We start from the raw sequence: 15,174 nt of genomic DNA, 5'->3' as shown, positions 1-15,174 counted from the left end.
GTCCTCTTTTACATCTTTATTGTTTTGAAAAACAAAATAGAGTTGAAAAATAACCCCCCGCAGAGGTGACTGTATGACATTTTTATACACGCAACTGGGAAGGCACAACGGTATCTGCTATGGGCTGTAGGGCGTTTGTTCCATGATTTAGAAAAACAACAACTGTGCGGTATTATCAGTGATGCTGCTTTTATAATACGGCGTGGCTATTGGAAGACCTGCGTTTATAACACAGAACCGGCGGGGCTATTGGAAGACTTGCGTTTATAACACAGAACCGGCGGGGCTATTGGAAGACTTGCGTTTATAACACAGAACCGGCGGGGCTATTGGAAGACCTGCGTTTATAACACAGAACCGGCGGGGCTATTGGAAGACCTGCGTTTATAACACAGAACCGGCGGGGCTCTCGGAAGACCTGCTGCACGAGGCCGCGGAAGCGCTTCGAGCCCAGGTGCGCGAGGCAGCCTCGCGCTGTTGACATTCCTCGGCCAGGCGGGGTCACGCGCCGGGGGAAGCCGGGCGGAGGGAGACACCGCAGCGCCGAGGGAGTCCCGGGGCGGGATCTGCAAGAACACTTTCAGAAACGTCTGCCGTCGGGGCAGAAGGGCTGAACCGCCACGAGAGAGCCAGAGAACAACAACACGGTGCTTCTGACAGCAGCAACTCACTCGACCACAGATTACAGGTTTTACGCAGCGGTAACTTTCGCCGCCAGACAGCTGCAGAACGCTGTTTGAATCTCCTCCGTTTCCTGTTCCCACACTCGCTACCTAGACAGGCCGGCTGGGGCCCGTTCTCCCCTGTCTGGGGTAGCTGGTCGTTCTGCTCCCGACAGCATCGCACCCGCAACGTTTCAATCGAGTACGAAAACCGAACAGACTCTCCGCCCTCTCGCAACCAGCGCGTCACCCCTGCCAGAGGAGAAGAGAGGCCAGACTCGCAAGACTGCGCTTGCCGGAAAAAAACAAACAAATGAATTTTAACTGAAAACTCCCACAAAATACGGTCATGCCTAAAACACAGCAAAGATAAAAAGATGCCCTTCTTATCATCGAAGAAACAACGCGTTTTATCTAAAGGTTTCAAAACAAGCGCCAGGCGTCAAGCGCTCGTCTGTAACCTCAGCGTTCACAGAGTGGGATTTCTCACAGTCAGCATGGTAGCGGACAGCACGAAACTATTAACGTGCTCGGCCTAGCGAGAAGCGACCCGTGTTCGGAAGATTCTACGACTTAGCGTAACTCTTTCAGAACCAATAACGTTCTGGGTTTGTTCGTTGGCCGGTGTTTGTATTAAGAGGTTAATGTCGTGCAGTCCTCATCAACAGGCCTGTCTCACGCAGGTACTGTACGCTGTTGGCATATTGACAACAGAAAACATGTCTACAGCATCATTTGGCAATCAGAGCGTGTATTTCATTCCATATATCTTCATGAAAATGCTCACATGAGTTTTGCCAGCACTAGGCCTGAAACAAGGTCAAGTATTGACTCGTGAGAAGAAACTGGAAGTCAGACGAATGAGTTCATGGAGGATACAGGGGGCCAAAGCGCATTTTCGGAGCGGTATTTTAAATATAGACAATTTTTGTACTGCACCAATCAATACATTTCTGTGGGGAGACGTTTAAACCTGTCTTTTTTTCAAACAAAACTGCTTCCGCACATCGCTTAGCTCGGTGCAGTGACAGCTCACTGCTGTAATAACGTCGCTCCCCACCACTAACGCTCCTAAAAACGAAGTGATTCATTGTTGCTGTATTGTATGAATCTTGTGTCCGACAGAGCAGGGGGCGGGTGTGTGTGCGTGTGTGAGAAATGTCGTCCCAACGCCGCAACGAGCCGAGTGTAACGGTGCGTACAACCGGCAAGTGGACTTACTCAGCAGAATGATGTCACGCTGAGGAACGTACAGTTCCGTATTCGTTTCGTCGGGGTGAGTAATCCGGCCGGACACGACTCGCGAGCAGAACAGCCGCTCCGACAACCCCCCGCGCACACGGCTCCGAACCCCGCGCGCTCCAGGCCGGGCCAGTCCACGTCAGCCGCGTGCCGTGCCATGCACTCTGGGATTGCCACAGTTCCCACCAGTTCTGCTGCGCAGGTATGATTCCACGACTCGCTCGCTCGCTCTCCTGCCTCCCAGTGCACCCAAATCTACGCAGTTTATTTTTTACTACGGACTGCTCCGCGATGCATGGTGTACCCTTGACACACGCACACCCCGCACGCTGCGAAGACAGTCCAGCGACATAAGCGGCTGTGAAATGGATGAGTAACTACAAAAAAAAAAAATCAGTGTTGCTCAGTGTCGCAACATATATTGAAAAGGTGATAAAATATTTTAAGTGTAAAATAAAATGTTCTTAATTACTGGTTTTCTGAGCGGGATTTAGGATGACGCTCTATACAAATGTATACGTTTATATATTGACATCGTTTCGGTGTAGCCGTTAAATTCACAAGGGAAACAATCTAAGCGACTGAACTGAACTGAATCAATGCTTGTCAATCCACCAGCCCGTTTAGCAGTGCCTGTCCGAACCGTGGTATAGGAAATGTTAAACTGTACTCGTGTGGAGTCTTCATACGCCACATGCACGGAGCAATACTCTCTTAAGCACGGATCTTGCGCCTCACGTGACAACTCCGCAGCCCTGACCTGCCACGCAACTTGTTTTCACTTTTTAGTATCGCGCTTATTTAGCTTTGTTGTTGTACTTTGCGTCGGTTCCTGATTAGTCTCCGTACAAAAATATACAAAAGAATGCTACTTCCTCTTTTCTTCCCTGCTACCCCACGTGGTATCTACCACGGCCTGTGTACACAACGTTCCGTCGCCTTGGAGACGCCGTTCCAACACGCATACGTCACGACGCTCGATTGGTTTTTGTTTTCGTGACCTGGCAACCAGTTTCCGTAGGAACCAACACGAGGAGGGGCCTCTCGAGGCTGAGTGACAGCTGCAGTTCGCAGGAGTTCTTCGAGGGAAGTCTAGAACAGCAGCACATACACGAATTTTCTTCATTAACTTTTATTACCTAGACACCAGGAGGTCACTACTTTTACAAGTGACACATGTGTAATTAAAATAGGACTTCACCTTTATTCGATAACCATGCATTCAATCGGTAATATTTAGATGTCCGTTCGATGTGCAGCGCTGCGTTGTCACTATCTACAAAATACTGCTTGTTGTTTATTTTGATCCCATCAGACATTACCATTACGTTTACGGTATTTAGAGATACCTGTATTACGCTCCGTCCTGCACGGGGGAAATATTCTCCATGCTGTCCAGTCATATCGCACGCAAAACAATCCCGTTTCACTAAGACATACGGCTAAGTTTGCACAAGTATTAATAAGGCTACCTCAATAATAGCTGTTATAAAAAGGGAGTTGCATTAAGTATGTATTAATATGGATGCTGCACATTGGTGGTGATGGAGGGGAGTCCCCATTACCTGTAAAGTGCTTTGAGTGGAGTGTCCAGAAAAGCGCTATATAAGTGTAAGCAATAATAATAATAATAATAATAATAATATTTCAATTAAGAGTTAATATTCTCCAGTATTATGCATACTGTGTCTAAAACACAAGAATAGTTTAAATCTTTTAACTGTTAGGGCATTAATAATTAGTGCATTTGAAGAAGTCATTTTGGGTCCCCGGTGGTTTGGTCCTGGTTAATTAGCTGTGGAACCTAGTTTCCACAGGCAGAGAGAAGGGGGAGGTATTCAGTGTTGCACAGGCCTGTGAACCCAGGTCTGTGCGACACTGATATACCTCCCCCCACTGATCTTTCCGGCGGTGGCCTAGGGAGACAGCCCCTCAGGAGAGCAGACACCACATGGTTGCGCCCCTCCGACTGTCCCACGATCTGCCCCACAGTCCTCTCCCTCCAGGAAGTGCCCCCCATGAAGAAGAAAAGCATGAGCTCCTCTGCTCCTGTGGACGAATGCCCCTTGTTCACACAGAGCCTGAGAAAGAGACACGAGCACCTGTCTGTGAAGAATGCACTTGAAATGATTCTTAAAATAGCACCCCAAGAAATGTGACACTTTCAAAATTTGCGCATTGTGCTTTTTGAAACCCTGACCTCAATCTCAAGAGGGCTGCAGCCCCAGTTTCTCCCCTCTGGTCCCCCAAGCCTGGGGTCCCCCACTCCCGGCTCCTCTCGGCGGAGAGACGACCCCTCTTCCCTGCGTCATCAGGCCCTTCCTCCGAGGAAGACGAGCTCTGCAAGAGAGCTTTTCAGCGTGTTGCACTTGAGAGAACGGTAAAAGGAAGGAGGGCTCCCCGGCATTTGAACAGTGAATCTGAACCCCAGCACTGACACAGCGGAAGAACACCACCTGGCGATTGCAGGTTCAAATCCGGGCTGTATTGTCCTGTGGCTGTGGCTGGTTGGTAGACATAGAAAGATAGTGCACGCCCCTGTTGTTGACTGAGTGCAGCATGCAGGGCTCAGGGGTTGGGGGTTAATAATATAATAACAATTCCTTACACTTCTATAGCTCTTTTCTGGACACTCCACTCAAAGCGCTTTACAGGTAATGGGGATCCCCTCCACCACCAGTGTGCAGCCCCACCTGGATGATGCACCAGTACTCTCCCCACACACCAGCTCTCAGTGGGGAGGAGAGCAGAGTAATGAAACCAGTTCAGAGATGGGGATTATTAGGAGGCCATGACTGGTAAAGGCCAGAGGGAAAAACACCCTTATATTTTTAATGACCACAGAGAGTCAGGACCCTCGTTTCACATCTCATCCAAAGGGCAGCACCTTTTTACAGTCTAGTGTCCCCATCACTATACTGGGGTGCTAGGACCCACACAGACTGCAGGATGAGCGCCCCCTGCTGGCTCCACTAACACCTCTTCCAGCGGCAGCCTCAGTTTTTCAGTAGCACCTGAGTTGAAAACAAGAAAAGCATCGTCACTGGGGTCTCGCCTGGCACCCCACGCTTCAGGGCGAGACTACTGCAACTCTTACAAGGAATTAGAGAGTATGCTTTAATAAGATAAGATAACTTTATTGGCCATATACAATCTCTTGCATTAGGAATTTGTCTTTCCACAGACCCCAGCTTGCTCTCCATGAGACACACAGACAGGGAGAGAAGCTTGGGGTCAGAGTGCAGGTTCAGCTATTTTTACAGCACCCCTGAAGCAGTTGGGGTTAAGGAACCTCAGGGGCCCAACAGTAGGATTCCTCTGCCAGCAGCAGGATTTGAACCGGCAACCTTCCAGCCACAGTGCCACCATTCCACCCACTCCCATGCTCTGGGACAGCTCGACCTATTTTATATATAATAGGTCTAAAAATGTTGAAGTGCACTGCAGTCCTGTTTTCAGAGGTGATTCATGCTATTATCATGAACTGCTGCTGCAAAGTTTTAGTTCTTTTCTAAAAAAAGCTCACTGCTTTCTTGCGGAAATGGGGACTTCTTTTGTGAAATACTTATATGTGTTTTTCATGTTTACGCTCTGTTCAGTTTTTTAGTTTTCCTGTGGAAAAAAAGGCCGCAAAATAAAATCAGGAAAAACATCCGAGCCAGGGTATCAGCCGCCCGCCATCGCTTCCTCGCGCAAAGCCATATGAAGAATGAAACCACCTGATTGGTCCATTGGAGCCATTGCAACCTGCTGATTGGTTTCGGCAGGCGGGGCGGGGGCGGGACTTCCTGCCGCTGGCCAATCGGGGAAAGGGTGGCTCTGCCTGCTTCAGCACTGCCAGACGGCGCTTGTTATGGTTACTTACAGCTCAGCGTCCCCATCACCCCCCCCCCCCAACAGGAAAAGGAACCGGCTGCTGCTGCTGTCGTCGCTCTAGGCAAATGAAGCGAAGCGTTTGTGTGGTCGCGGCCGTCGGAGAGCAGGAGCTCGGGGGGGGGGTGAGCGAATGGAAACTGTGCAGAAGCGCAGCGCGTGGCCCCCCGCGAGACTCTCGCCCCACCACGCGCCCCGGCAGCGCGTGTAAAACCCGTGACAAGTGACACGCGACGGCAGGCCTTTCGGTCCACCCAGCCCGTTCGGGGGGTTAGGGGTTGGAGCCGATGATCGTATCCAGCCTTTCTTGCAAAAGAACAAAACCCGAGTCTGGTCCTCGTTGAACGGCATGTTCCAGACACCCGCAACTCTTTGTGTAAATGTTTCGCTTAAGTTCTTGGTGTCTAATACCCTTCTGTGCAGTTACCACTTGTGCCCTCTGGCCTGAGCTTTATTCACTCAGGCAGTCTGCTGGATTGACACTGTAAGAGCACTCCCATCGGCCTGCAGCCCCTGTGATGGGAGCCCTGTGTGGGCTGCAGCTGTCTCCATGTTTTCATTTTTGTGGCACAAGGGAAGACAATCTGGCAAGGCATCCCAGCACATCTCCGCAGCCCAGGCACCCCACAGTCCTGGACAGTCTGGGCAGCAGTGCTGCACCCTGGGGACTCCCAGCTCCCTGCAGCCTTGCCAGGCTGGAGGCACAGCCTGGCGCCTGGGCCCAGATCGACTCTCCTGTCTGCCGCTGACCGGGATTTGTGCCAGAGCTGGGAGTGCTGCGCTTCCTGAACAAGCAGGGTGACTTTCCCACATCCGGGTGCAGCTTGCAGCTTCAACTGCCACTCAGCCCGCGGCACCTTTACACCAAAAGTAGCCCGAGTTCCCACTAGCGAACTCCCCCTCGTTACTGTGTGTGACACAGCGCCGTGCACGCGCAGTGGATCGGGCGCTGTGCAAACCGCAAAGCGTTTGATACTTAAAACAGATGTTCTCTGGAAAGGAAAACCTGTCTGAGTGCATTCAACCTAGGGGGACTGAACAGTCTAGTTGCTTGTCTGACTTGTTGTTTTTTTTACGTTCTGTGCTATCTAACCTGTTGCTGCTGCTGTTCTGTGTTTATGCTTTGTGATTCCATGATGCCTTTGTATAGGAGCACACATGCAAATAAGCATTCCATTGCACTTGTGCACAGGACAGATAAACTGGACTGAACTGAGGGCTGGGGTTCCAAAACTGACATCTGACAGGTTGCTGCGATTAGTTAGGTGGGTCCTTAATTAATCCCATGCTGGGAATTCAAGTGCTACAGCAGCCAGGCACAATCAACACAGTACAGTACAAATGTAGCAATACAGTAGTCATACAATACAATACATTTTTTTAAAAATGGGATAGTTACAAACAAAACAGAAAAAGCACACAAACACACACACACAAAGTATGAATGTACAGAACACAGGGAAGATACGATATAGATACTGCACATATAATTAGCGGGGAAACTGCGGGACAGGTCGCAGCAGCGCTCTCAGACGTGCAGAGCTCTCGAGAAGCGGCTCGCTCAGCGCCGGCGGGCGGGGGGCGGGGGGGGGGGGGGGGGGGTCACGAGACAGCCCCGGCTGTTTCCACTCCCCCAGCAACACAGGGGGCGGGGCGTCACGCGGCCCCGCTTTCCCTGCCCAAATATTTGTCGCTAAGCAACAAGCCCCGGCCTGCTCTTGCAGCCCAGTGTTTGTAGTATTTGGCTCGCAGGGGGAGCGTCTCCCCCCCAACCCAGCTTGTCCACCCCTCCCCCCCCCCCCCGCAGCCTTCTCACTGTCACGGTGCGGCTTGTGACGTCGCGCCCAGGGAGAGGAAGAGTGAAGCTCGGAGAGGTGACAGGTAAGGTTTCTGCAAACCCGCACCCTCACCCTCTCCCTGCCTGCCTCGGCTCTGCCCCTCTCCGTGCTTTCACCCGGGACGGCTGCCCACTCGGCGCGCAGCTGCGGCAGCGCCGCGGCTGGAAACATCTGGAGGGTCGGGGAAGGGGGTGACGTCATCGCCCTCCTGTCTGGGCTGCGCTTGGCCGAGGTCCACCAGTCTGCCGCGCTGGGGACCGTCCAGGACTGGGGTCCGGGTCGGGGCGGATGAAACCGGAGAGAGGGTTTGATGCACTCGCAGCGTTTCCCAGTTTTCTCTCGTGTCCCGGTTTCTTGTTCAGCCGGTGCTAAATAACTTTTGTCTTCTTCCAGTCCCGACGCCAATTGCGATCAGCCCGGCACCGCAGGGGGCAGCGCAGATCCCAGATCGGTTATTTGACTCAATCAGACGGATTTTCACATCGGGCGGCTGCAGACACACCGGCCCTCCGGGAGCAGGACTGGACAGTCCTGAGCTGCTACGGCTTGTTCCAGGCACCCCAATCTCTCTGTAAGACACCCCCTCTCCAGAAAAGGTAATAAAAAGGTCCTCTTCTGAGGACAAATTTCAGGGTTGGGTTGGCTTTCTCCATCCCTTTCAGAGTTTTGGAGCTCCATCAACATCTCCAGTCAAGGGCAGCCTGGTGACGCAGTGGTTAGCACCACTGCCTTGCATGGGTTTAATTCTGTACCTGGGGTGCTGTCTGTGTGGAGTTTGCATGTTCTCCCTGTGTTCGCATGGGTTTCCTCCCACAGTCCAAAACCGTACTAGTAACTTCATTGGCTTCGGGGAAAGGTGGCTCTAGGTCTGTGTGTGTCCCCCCGTGTCCTGTCCAGGGTGTACCCCACATTGCGCCTCTTGATTGCTGGGATACAACCTCGAGCTCCCCTGCCACCCTGAACTGGAAGAAGTGGTTAAGAGTGGATGGGTCGCCAGTAAACTCCTCTGATGAGTACTAATTAAATGATTAAGTATCAATAGGGGCGCTGTACAATGGCAGACCCTGCGCTCTGACCCCAGGCTCTCTCCCTGTCTGTGTGTCTCATGGAGAGCAAGCTGGGGTATGCGAAAAGATAATTCCTAATGCAAGAAATTGTAAAGGGTTAATAAAGTAATGTTATAATATTGAAATAAATTATCAATTAAACGTCAACCACATTATTATGGATCAGTTACCTAATTATATAATTCTGTCAATTAAGTCAGTTGTAGATTAAAGGCTCACGATACAGGGTACATTAGTTGAATACAATGCAGGTTGGATCAAAGCTCCTGAGTGCAAGAAAGTGCCAAGTCTAACCATGCCCAGATTCGTGCGCGCCTTGTCCTCTGTGGTCTGGAGCGTCCAGCCAAAAACAGCGAGAACCCATCCCGGTCTCAGCTGGCGCAGCAGCGCCCCCGTGTGGCCAGCCAGGGTATAACACTGCAGGAGCAGACACTGCTCATCCCGCATCAGGCTCTGGGCAGTGTGGTCGCGGCGTCTGGCGATCCCCCTCCTCAGCTGGTACCTGCAGCTGCAGGGCGCAGCCGGCTGGGGTGCAGGGGGGTGTGATGGCACTGTGGGAACGGGGAAAGAAAGACTGAGAGGGCGCCCAGAATCGGGTCGAAAAATCGGGGAGCGCACCGGCTTAGACCAGGCGCTTCACGCATGAATAAGTATATAAACATTTCCACAGCCTGCTCTGACTCAGAACCGGTGACCTCAAAGAGTCCGTTTCTGCCCACTTTTGACTGAGACTGGCGCCAGCATGGTTCAGTCAGGGAAGAAGGAAGGGGGAGAGAGAGAGAGGAGAGGCAGAGGCAGACAGAGAGAAAGACGGGGGGAACGAGAGAGAGAAAGGGGAATCGGAGCAGGCTGATTCACTCTCACACCCGCTCGCTCACGCTGGCTTATGTAACAGGCTGTCCTATATAGCCGACAGAGGGAGAGCCAGATTAAGGCCCAGCAGAGGGAGCAGCGATGAAGTCATCAGCCGCGTCAGGTAAGATCAGCGCCACTTTTCACGTTTCTCCCCCCACCTCCTCCCCCCCTCGTCATCAGTCCCCCTCGTTCCGCAGGCTTGCCCAGCTGGTGATCCAGGGACGCCGGACGAGCGGATCGCTGTGGGGAGCGTTCTGCCATCAGCCCGCCCGTCTGTGATGGGACAGGGACAGATCTCCCCTCCTGCTCCTCTGTACCTTTGAAGGTTAAAGTGTTGCCCCTTCCAGCACAGTGAAGCATCGTGAGCACAGCGGAAATAAACTCCAAGTACACTGTACAGACATACAGTAGATCTCGATGTATTGATACTTTACAATAAATACTCCTATAAACTCACGCTCCGTCATGCTTATGTAATGCACAGTACTGGGTTGCAAAGGATTGTACATTGTCATGCTGTAGAGGGCCTCTCCGGGTTTTACCATGTTTTTACTGCCCTTTACTCTGTTTCAAGTGCTGTATCAAATGCTTAGACAGCACATGTGCAGCCACACCAAACACAGAATGCCTTGTGCCATGGCATTGTGCATCACACAGAGCCTGACACAGACGCTCAGGCAGAAGATTGAAGCATACTGCACCTCTCCGCTATGGCAGTGGCTGTGTTTTGGGGGTCCCGCCTGTCCCCCAAGCCTGACTGGTGGAGTGACAGTCAGAAGGCTCTGTTCTGGTGGTCGTGATTGGCTGCAGATGACGGTGTGGGCTGGGCAAACGCCAAGGGGCTTAAAACACTGTCCATTCAACTTCCTGTGCCAAAGGTCAGTTGAGTTAAAGCTCTGAGATGAGGGGTGGAAGGAAAGTCGGGGAATCCTGCAGAGGCAAAGGAGACCGCACACAGGAGAGTGAGGCAGGGCGTACACACTCCTCCTCTCGCCCTTCGAGACGCTCGTCTTGTAACATGTGTCTGGCGGCGCAGGCCCGTGCCGGAGGTTCGGTGCTGATTGGAGGAATAGGCAGGTGGCAGCGACAGGGGCCCAGACCGACCAATCCCATCATGCCCCAGGGGATTGCCAGGGGATCCTGGTCCCAGCTGGGTAGCGTTTCAAGAAAAAACGACATACTGAAAGTAGAACCTGTCCAATGAAGTGTGTAAGCAATTATACTGAGAGAGAGAGAGAGAGACACACTTCCTTGTGTCCTCATCTCTTCTGATATCCCACTGGGCAAGGCCGGGGCAGGAGATTGCCCCACAGATCGCCACTGTCAGTGGTGTAGGTGGCGCTTTCCCTCCTGGACCACCATTTCCACCTGACCAGAGACCTCCTGCTGGAGGAGGTGCCATGCTTCAGACGAGTTATTAAACCGAGATCATGATTACTTGGTCATTACAGTTCCCATGGCTGCTTGTAAGGTGGTGGGTTGTCCGTCGTGTCCGACGATGATGGTTGTACTTTGTGCAACTCACCTGTTTGGGAGATGAGCTGCGTGAAGAAACCTGTGCAGGGGAGCCATCTGGAAGTGGGAAAGCCGTTGGCCTGGGGCAGTCCCACTCTCTCAACCCCAGAAGCCTGGGTCCAGCGGTACGAATAGTCGTCACCCCTGGAGACACCCTTGGTTGCAGTGGACGGCCATGACGCCTTTCTGTGCTTCGTCATGCCTGTGCTTTCCACGGCGGGACTCTGATATGGCATGCTCATGTCGCTGGGGCAGCTCTGTGACCTCCCTGGGGTACCCTCCCGGACACCGATGCCCAGAGCCGGCCCGCGGACTGGGCCCCCGTGAGGCCCCCGTGAGGCTGCGCGCGGCCGGCCAGCTCCCTGCTATTCTCAGCTGCCGCCCCCCTCCTCTGCATTCCTGCCGGATAAAAATATCCGCTGCGCTATTAAAAGGCACTCTTGTGTCAGAGAATAGCAGTCAGCACTGGGCGCGGGAGCTGACTAATCTGCTGCCGTTACTCCGCGACGCACGCGGCGGTCCAGGGCAGGCCGGCTACGTCGCTGGCGGGAAACGCACTCTTTCCCTTTTTTATTCGGGGCTCGTCAACAACGGCATAGCAACTCACTTCCAGCTCACCTTTTCAGAGAAACCTGTCACCCCAGCAGGAGCCAGCTCTGAAAAACAAAGGAACTATAATGGGCGGACCCGGTGCTGTTCAAGCTGGGGAAGTGGATCTCAGTCACTGTCAATGTGCCTGGTGACTAATCATGTGACTAGTCCCCCCGTCCCCCCCCGTCCCCCCACTCGCACCCAACCCCCCCCCTGCCATTTCAGCTAAAAATGGTTTTCAATCAAAAATACAAAACATTTTGAGCAACCTTCCCAAACACTGCTCAGTCCTGACAGCAGCATTTCAAGCCGGAGGCGAAGAGCTGTGTAGTCATTTGTGAAGTACAAACACTTGTCCAGATTAGGACCTAGTGTCTTAAATGAGAACTCAGCGTTTACAAACTTTACTACTCACAGCTTTTAAAAGTTAACCCATTAGAATATTTTAAGTAATTTGATAGGCTGGATGAATAACCAACAGAAATCAGTATAATGTAATTATTTCATGCTTTAACCTATTGAAAATATGTTTCAGGTACAGAATGCAACAACATTGAATCATAGCTGAAAGAGATTGGAGTGTAAAGATAAATTAACTTTAAGATAAGACAAGACCACTTTATTGGCCATATACAATTTCTTGCATTAGGAATTCGTCTTTTCACAGACCCCAGCTCTCTCTCCATGAGACACACAGACAGGGAGAGAAGCTGGGGGTCAGAGCGCAGGGTCAGCCATTGTACAGCGCCCCTGGAGCAGTTGGGGTTAAGGGCCTTGCTCAGGGGCCCAGCAGAGTAGGATTCCTCTGCCGGCCGCGGGATACAAACCGGCAACCTTCCAGGTGCAGATCCTTAGCCACAGAGCCACTGCACTGCCCTAATATTTTTTGTTTTATAGGGGTGTATGGAAATGCTCTCTAGGGCTTTTAAGCAAGGTGTGCGATCGTGCTGTAACTGGGTGTCCTGCATGTACCCCTGCTAAACCTGAGCACAACTACACACTTTTTGTCACAAGAGGGAGTCTTACACTCCTATATACAACACACACGCAACAATCTTATAGTCCCTTAGACTGCAAAGCTGCAACAAGCTTGTATTCCTCAGACATCCTCACATGGATTCCTCGATTTCAATGGATTGTCAGGGAAAGTACATTCCTTCACTCTTTATCCCATTGTCCTACAGTCTATAACCCTGAACACCCGTGTCCTACAGTCTTCTATACCCTGTACCCCAGTCTCCTACACTATAACCCCATACTTAAGTCCCCTGCAGTCTGTAATCCAGTAATCCCGTCTCCTATACCCTGTACCTCAGTGTCCTACAGTCTAGAACCCTGTACCCCGGTGTCCTACAGTCTATAACCCTGAACCCCAGTGTACTACAGTCTAGAGCCCTGAACCCCAGTGTCCTACAGTCTATAACCCTGTACCCCATTATCCTACAGTCTAGAGCCCTGTACCCCAGTGTCCTACAGTCTAGAGCCCTGTACCCCAGTGTCCTACAGTCTAGAGCCCTGTACCCCAGTGTCCTCAGTCTAGAACCCTGTACCTCAGTGTCCTGCAGTCTAGAGCCCAGTTCCCCAGTGCCCTAGAGTCTAGAGCCCTGAACCCCAGTGTCCTACAGTCTAGAACCCTATATCCCAGTCTACTACAGTCTAGAGCCCTGTGTGAGTGTGTGCACCTGCTGTGAGTGTGTGCACCTGTGTAAGAGCATGTGCACCTGTGAGAGTGTGTGCACCTGCTGTGAGTGTGTACAGCTGTGTGTACTTGGGTGCGCCTTTGTGAGCCTGCAAGTCTGTGTCTGCCTAGCCTGTGTGACTGCATCAGGTACAGATAAGCTCCTTTGGCCATTTCTGAGCTGGACCAGCCTGTACCGGTCACAGGCCGGACTGTCCCCGAGCTTTATTTCCTCGTTTCTGTAAAGCAGACGGACGCTCAGAGATGCTCATCATGGTTGCTGCCTTTTTCCCACCTTTGTTCTTTGAAAAATTCAAAGACAACACTTCTGTCCTGAGGTAGCTGTGTTGCCGCGGGCAACCCGTTTCTAGGTTTGGCAAATGGATGGCAGAGATTTGGGGGGGAGGAAGGCAGTCTATTTTTAGGTGGGGGGGCTCCATAAATAGCCACGCAGGGACTACGAGTGAAGGAGAGCGAAGGAGAGGGAGGGAGAGACGCTGGTTTGGGGGATGGAGCCACGTTGGCGTGGTGACGTTAGGCCCCTCACGTCAGCGGGGATAAGAATAGGATCTCCGCGCGGCACTCAGGGAGGCGGAGGGCTGTAAATATCTCCTGCGAGCATCTTAGCCCTCGCCAGCTCCGGAGCGCAGTGTTCTGTTCTCTGGGCTGTGCTGCGCTGAGTCAGCCTGCCAGCATCGGGCACACAGCCTCACACAGAGAGAGAGAGAGAGGGAGGGAGGAACGGGCTGGCATCAGGAGCAACACACACACTCACATCCCTGACACACACGCTCACAACGACACACGGGCAAACGTGATCCGAGGACACTTACTGCTGCGTTGCACTCTCCCAGGCTGCCCAAGCGTGTGCATCCAACACGCGAGGTCTGTGCACACCACGCTGGCCTGTCTGAAATGACATGGGTGTGTGCATCTATGCATTGTATAGAGATCTGTTCATGCACATATCCCCAATGGGCAAAAACCTTTCTTCCTCCTACCTGCCGCGCACTGTGTAGAGCTGAAGAACAGCTTTAAAAACATTGTCAGTTGTGTGAAACCGAGTAACAAGTAACATTGCTTGTTATCCCAATGGTTGCTTTGAGTTCTCGTGTCGAACCGAGATTGGAAAGGTGCTGTCGTGAGTTTAGAGTTTCCCCGCGTTCTGTTAAAAGGGGGGAGTGGGGGGGGAGGGGAAATGGGCGCGTTTTCCTCCCACAGGCGATGCTGCAGCGCTGCCCTGTAGCGATAAGGGCATGGGGCTTCCGGATGCTTGCAGCTCTACTGCTAAATTTACAGGATCAGGAAACTGTGGCCTGCGAAGGGGGCGGCGGGCAGAGAGAGACAGAAAGACAAGTCAAACAAAGTGTCGGGCAGGCCTGCTCCTGCCTGCAGGGCTGGGAGAGAGAGAAACATCACTCCTGCACACGCGCTGCTGCACTGGCTGCTCGTTGAGCTTAGAGCCGGGTGTGCTGAAACGGCCAAGGCACTGAAGGAAGAGAGATTCTGACTGTTGGACTGAATGATGTGGCACTGTGTTGGGCTGGACTCCTGTACAGACCTGAGGGAGAATCTTTCTCAAAGGGAGGGTCCTGTTCATGCAGGATTTAATTACTCAGAGTGCTGATAACCAGGATATGAATAACTCTTGAGTCATGCACTGGTAAATTAAATCTTATTGTTTTGTTCACAAAAAATTATGGCCATCATCATCAGACCACACTTGAATGTTCCCATTTCGGACATGCTTGTTTGAAGGCCAAATTGAGATCAAAATTGAACAGCAAGAGTAAGTTTGAATTACTGTGTCATGAACATGTTGCTACCCGTGTTAGGAAACAAGCTCTTATTGT

At 52.0% G+C, this 15,174-nt stretch overlaps 1 protein-coding gene and 1 long non-coding RNA gene across 5 annotated transcripts; one reads left to right on the top strand and one right to left on the bottom strand.

The window, feature by feature from the left end:
• Positions 1–1,805: 1,805 nt before the first annotated feature.
• Positions 1,806–9,994, top strand: LOC148672133 (uncharacterized). 4 transcript variants are annotated; one of them, XM_088627573.1, is made up of 4 exons: positions 1,806–2,106; positions 8,009–8,211; positions 9,578–9,658; positions 9,735–9,994. In XM_088627573.1, exons 1-4 carry the CDS (start codon positions 2,062–2,064, stop codon positions 9,814–9,816), a joined length of 411 nt encoding a protein of 136 aa, XP_088483699.1. In that variant the 5' UTR covers positions 1,806–2,061; the 3' UTR covers positions 9,817–9,994. The 4 variants fall into 4 exon arrangements, 1 of the variants encoding a protein (XP_088483699.1); XR_015935668.1 differs by lacking the exon at positions 1,806–2,106 and adding an exon at positions 3,598–7,658 and having other exon boundaries at positions 9,353–9,658; XR_015935667.1 differs by lacking the exon at positions 1,806–2,106 and adding an exon at positions 5,138–7,658 and having other exon boundaries at positions 9,592–9,658.
• Positions 8,835–14,483, bottom strand: LOC148672132 (uncharacterized). Its single transcript, XR_015935671.1, has 3 exons — positions 14,155–14,483; positions 11,660–11,708; positions 8,835–9,233 (listed from the first exon to the last, which is right to left on the bottom strand). It is a non-coding gene; the product is annotated as an uncharacterized LOC148672132 (long non-coding RNA).
• Between the last annotated feature and the right edge of the window lie 691 nt (positions 14,484–15,174).

The sequence above is a fragment of the Lepisosteus platostomus genome, chromosome 4 (assembly GCF_059453375.1).
Source record: "Lepisosteus platostomus isolate fLepPlt1 chromosome 4, fLepPlt1.hap1, whole genome shotgun sequence".
In the NCBI taxonomy this organism is placed as follows: Eukaryota; Metazoa; Chordata; class Actinopteri; order Semionotiformes; family Lepisosteidae; genus Lepisosteus; species Lepisosteus platostomus.
The sequence above is the reverse complement of the archived record's forward strand: the minus strand, read 5'-3'. Positions and strand labels throughout refer to the sequence as shown.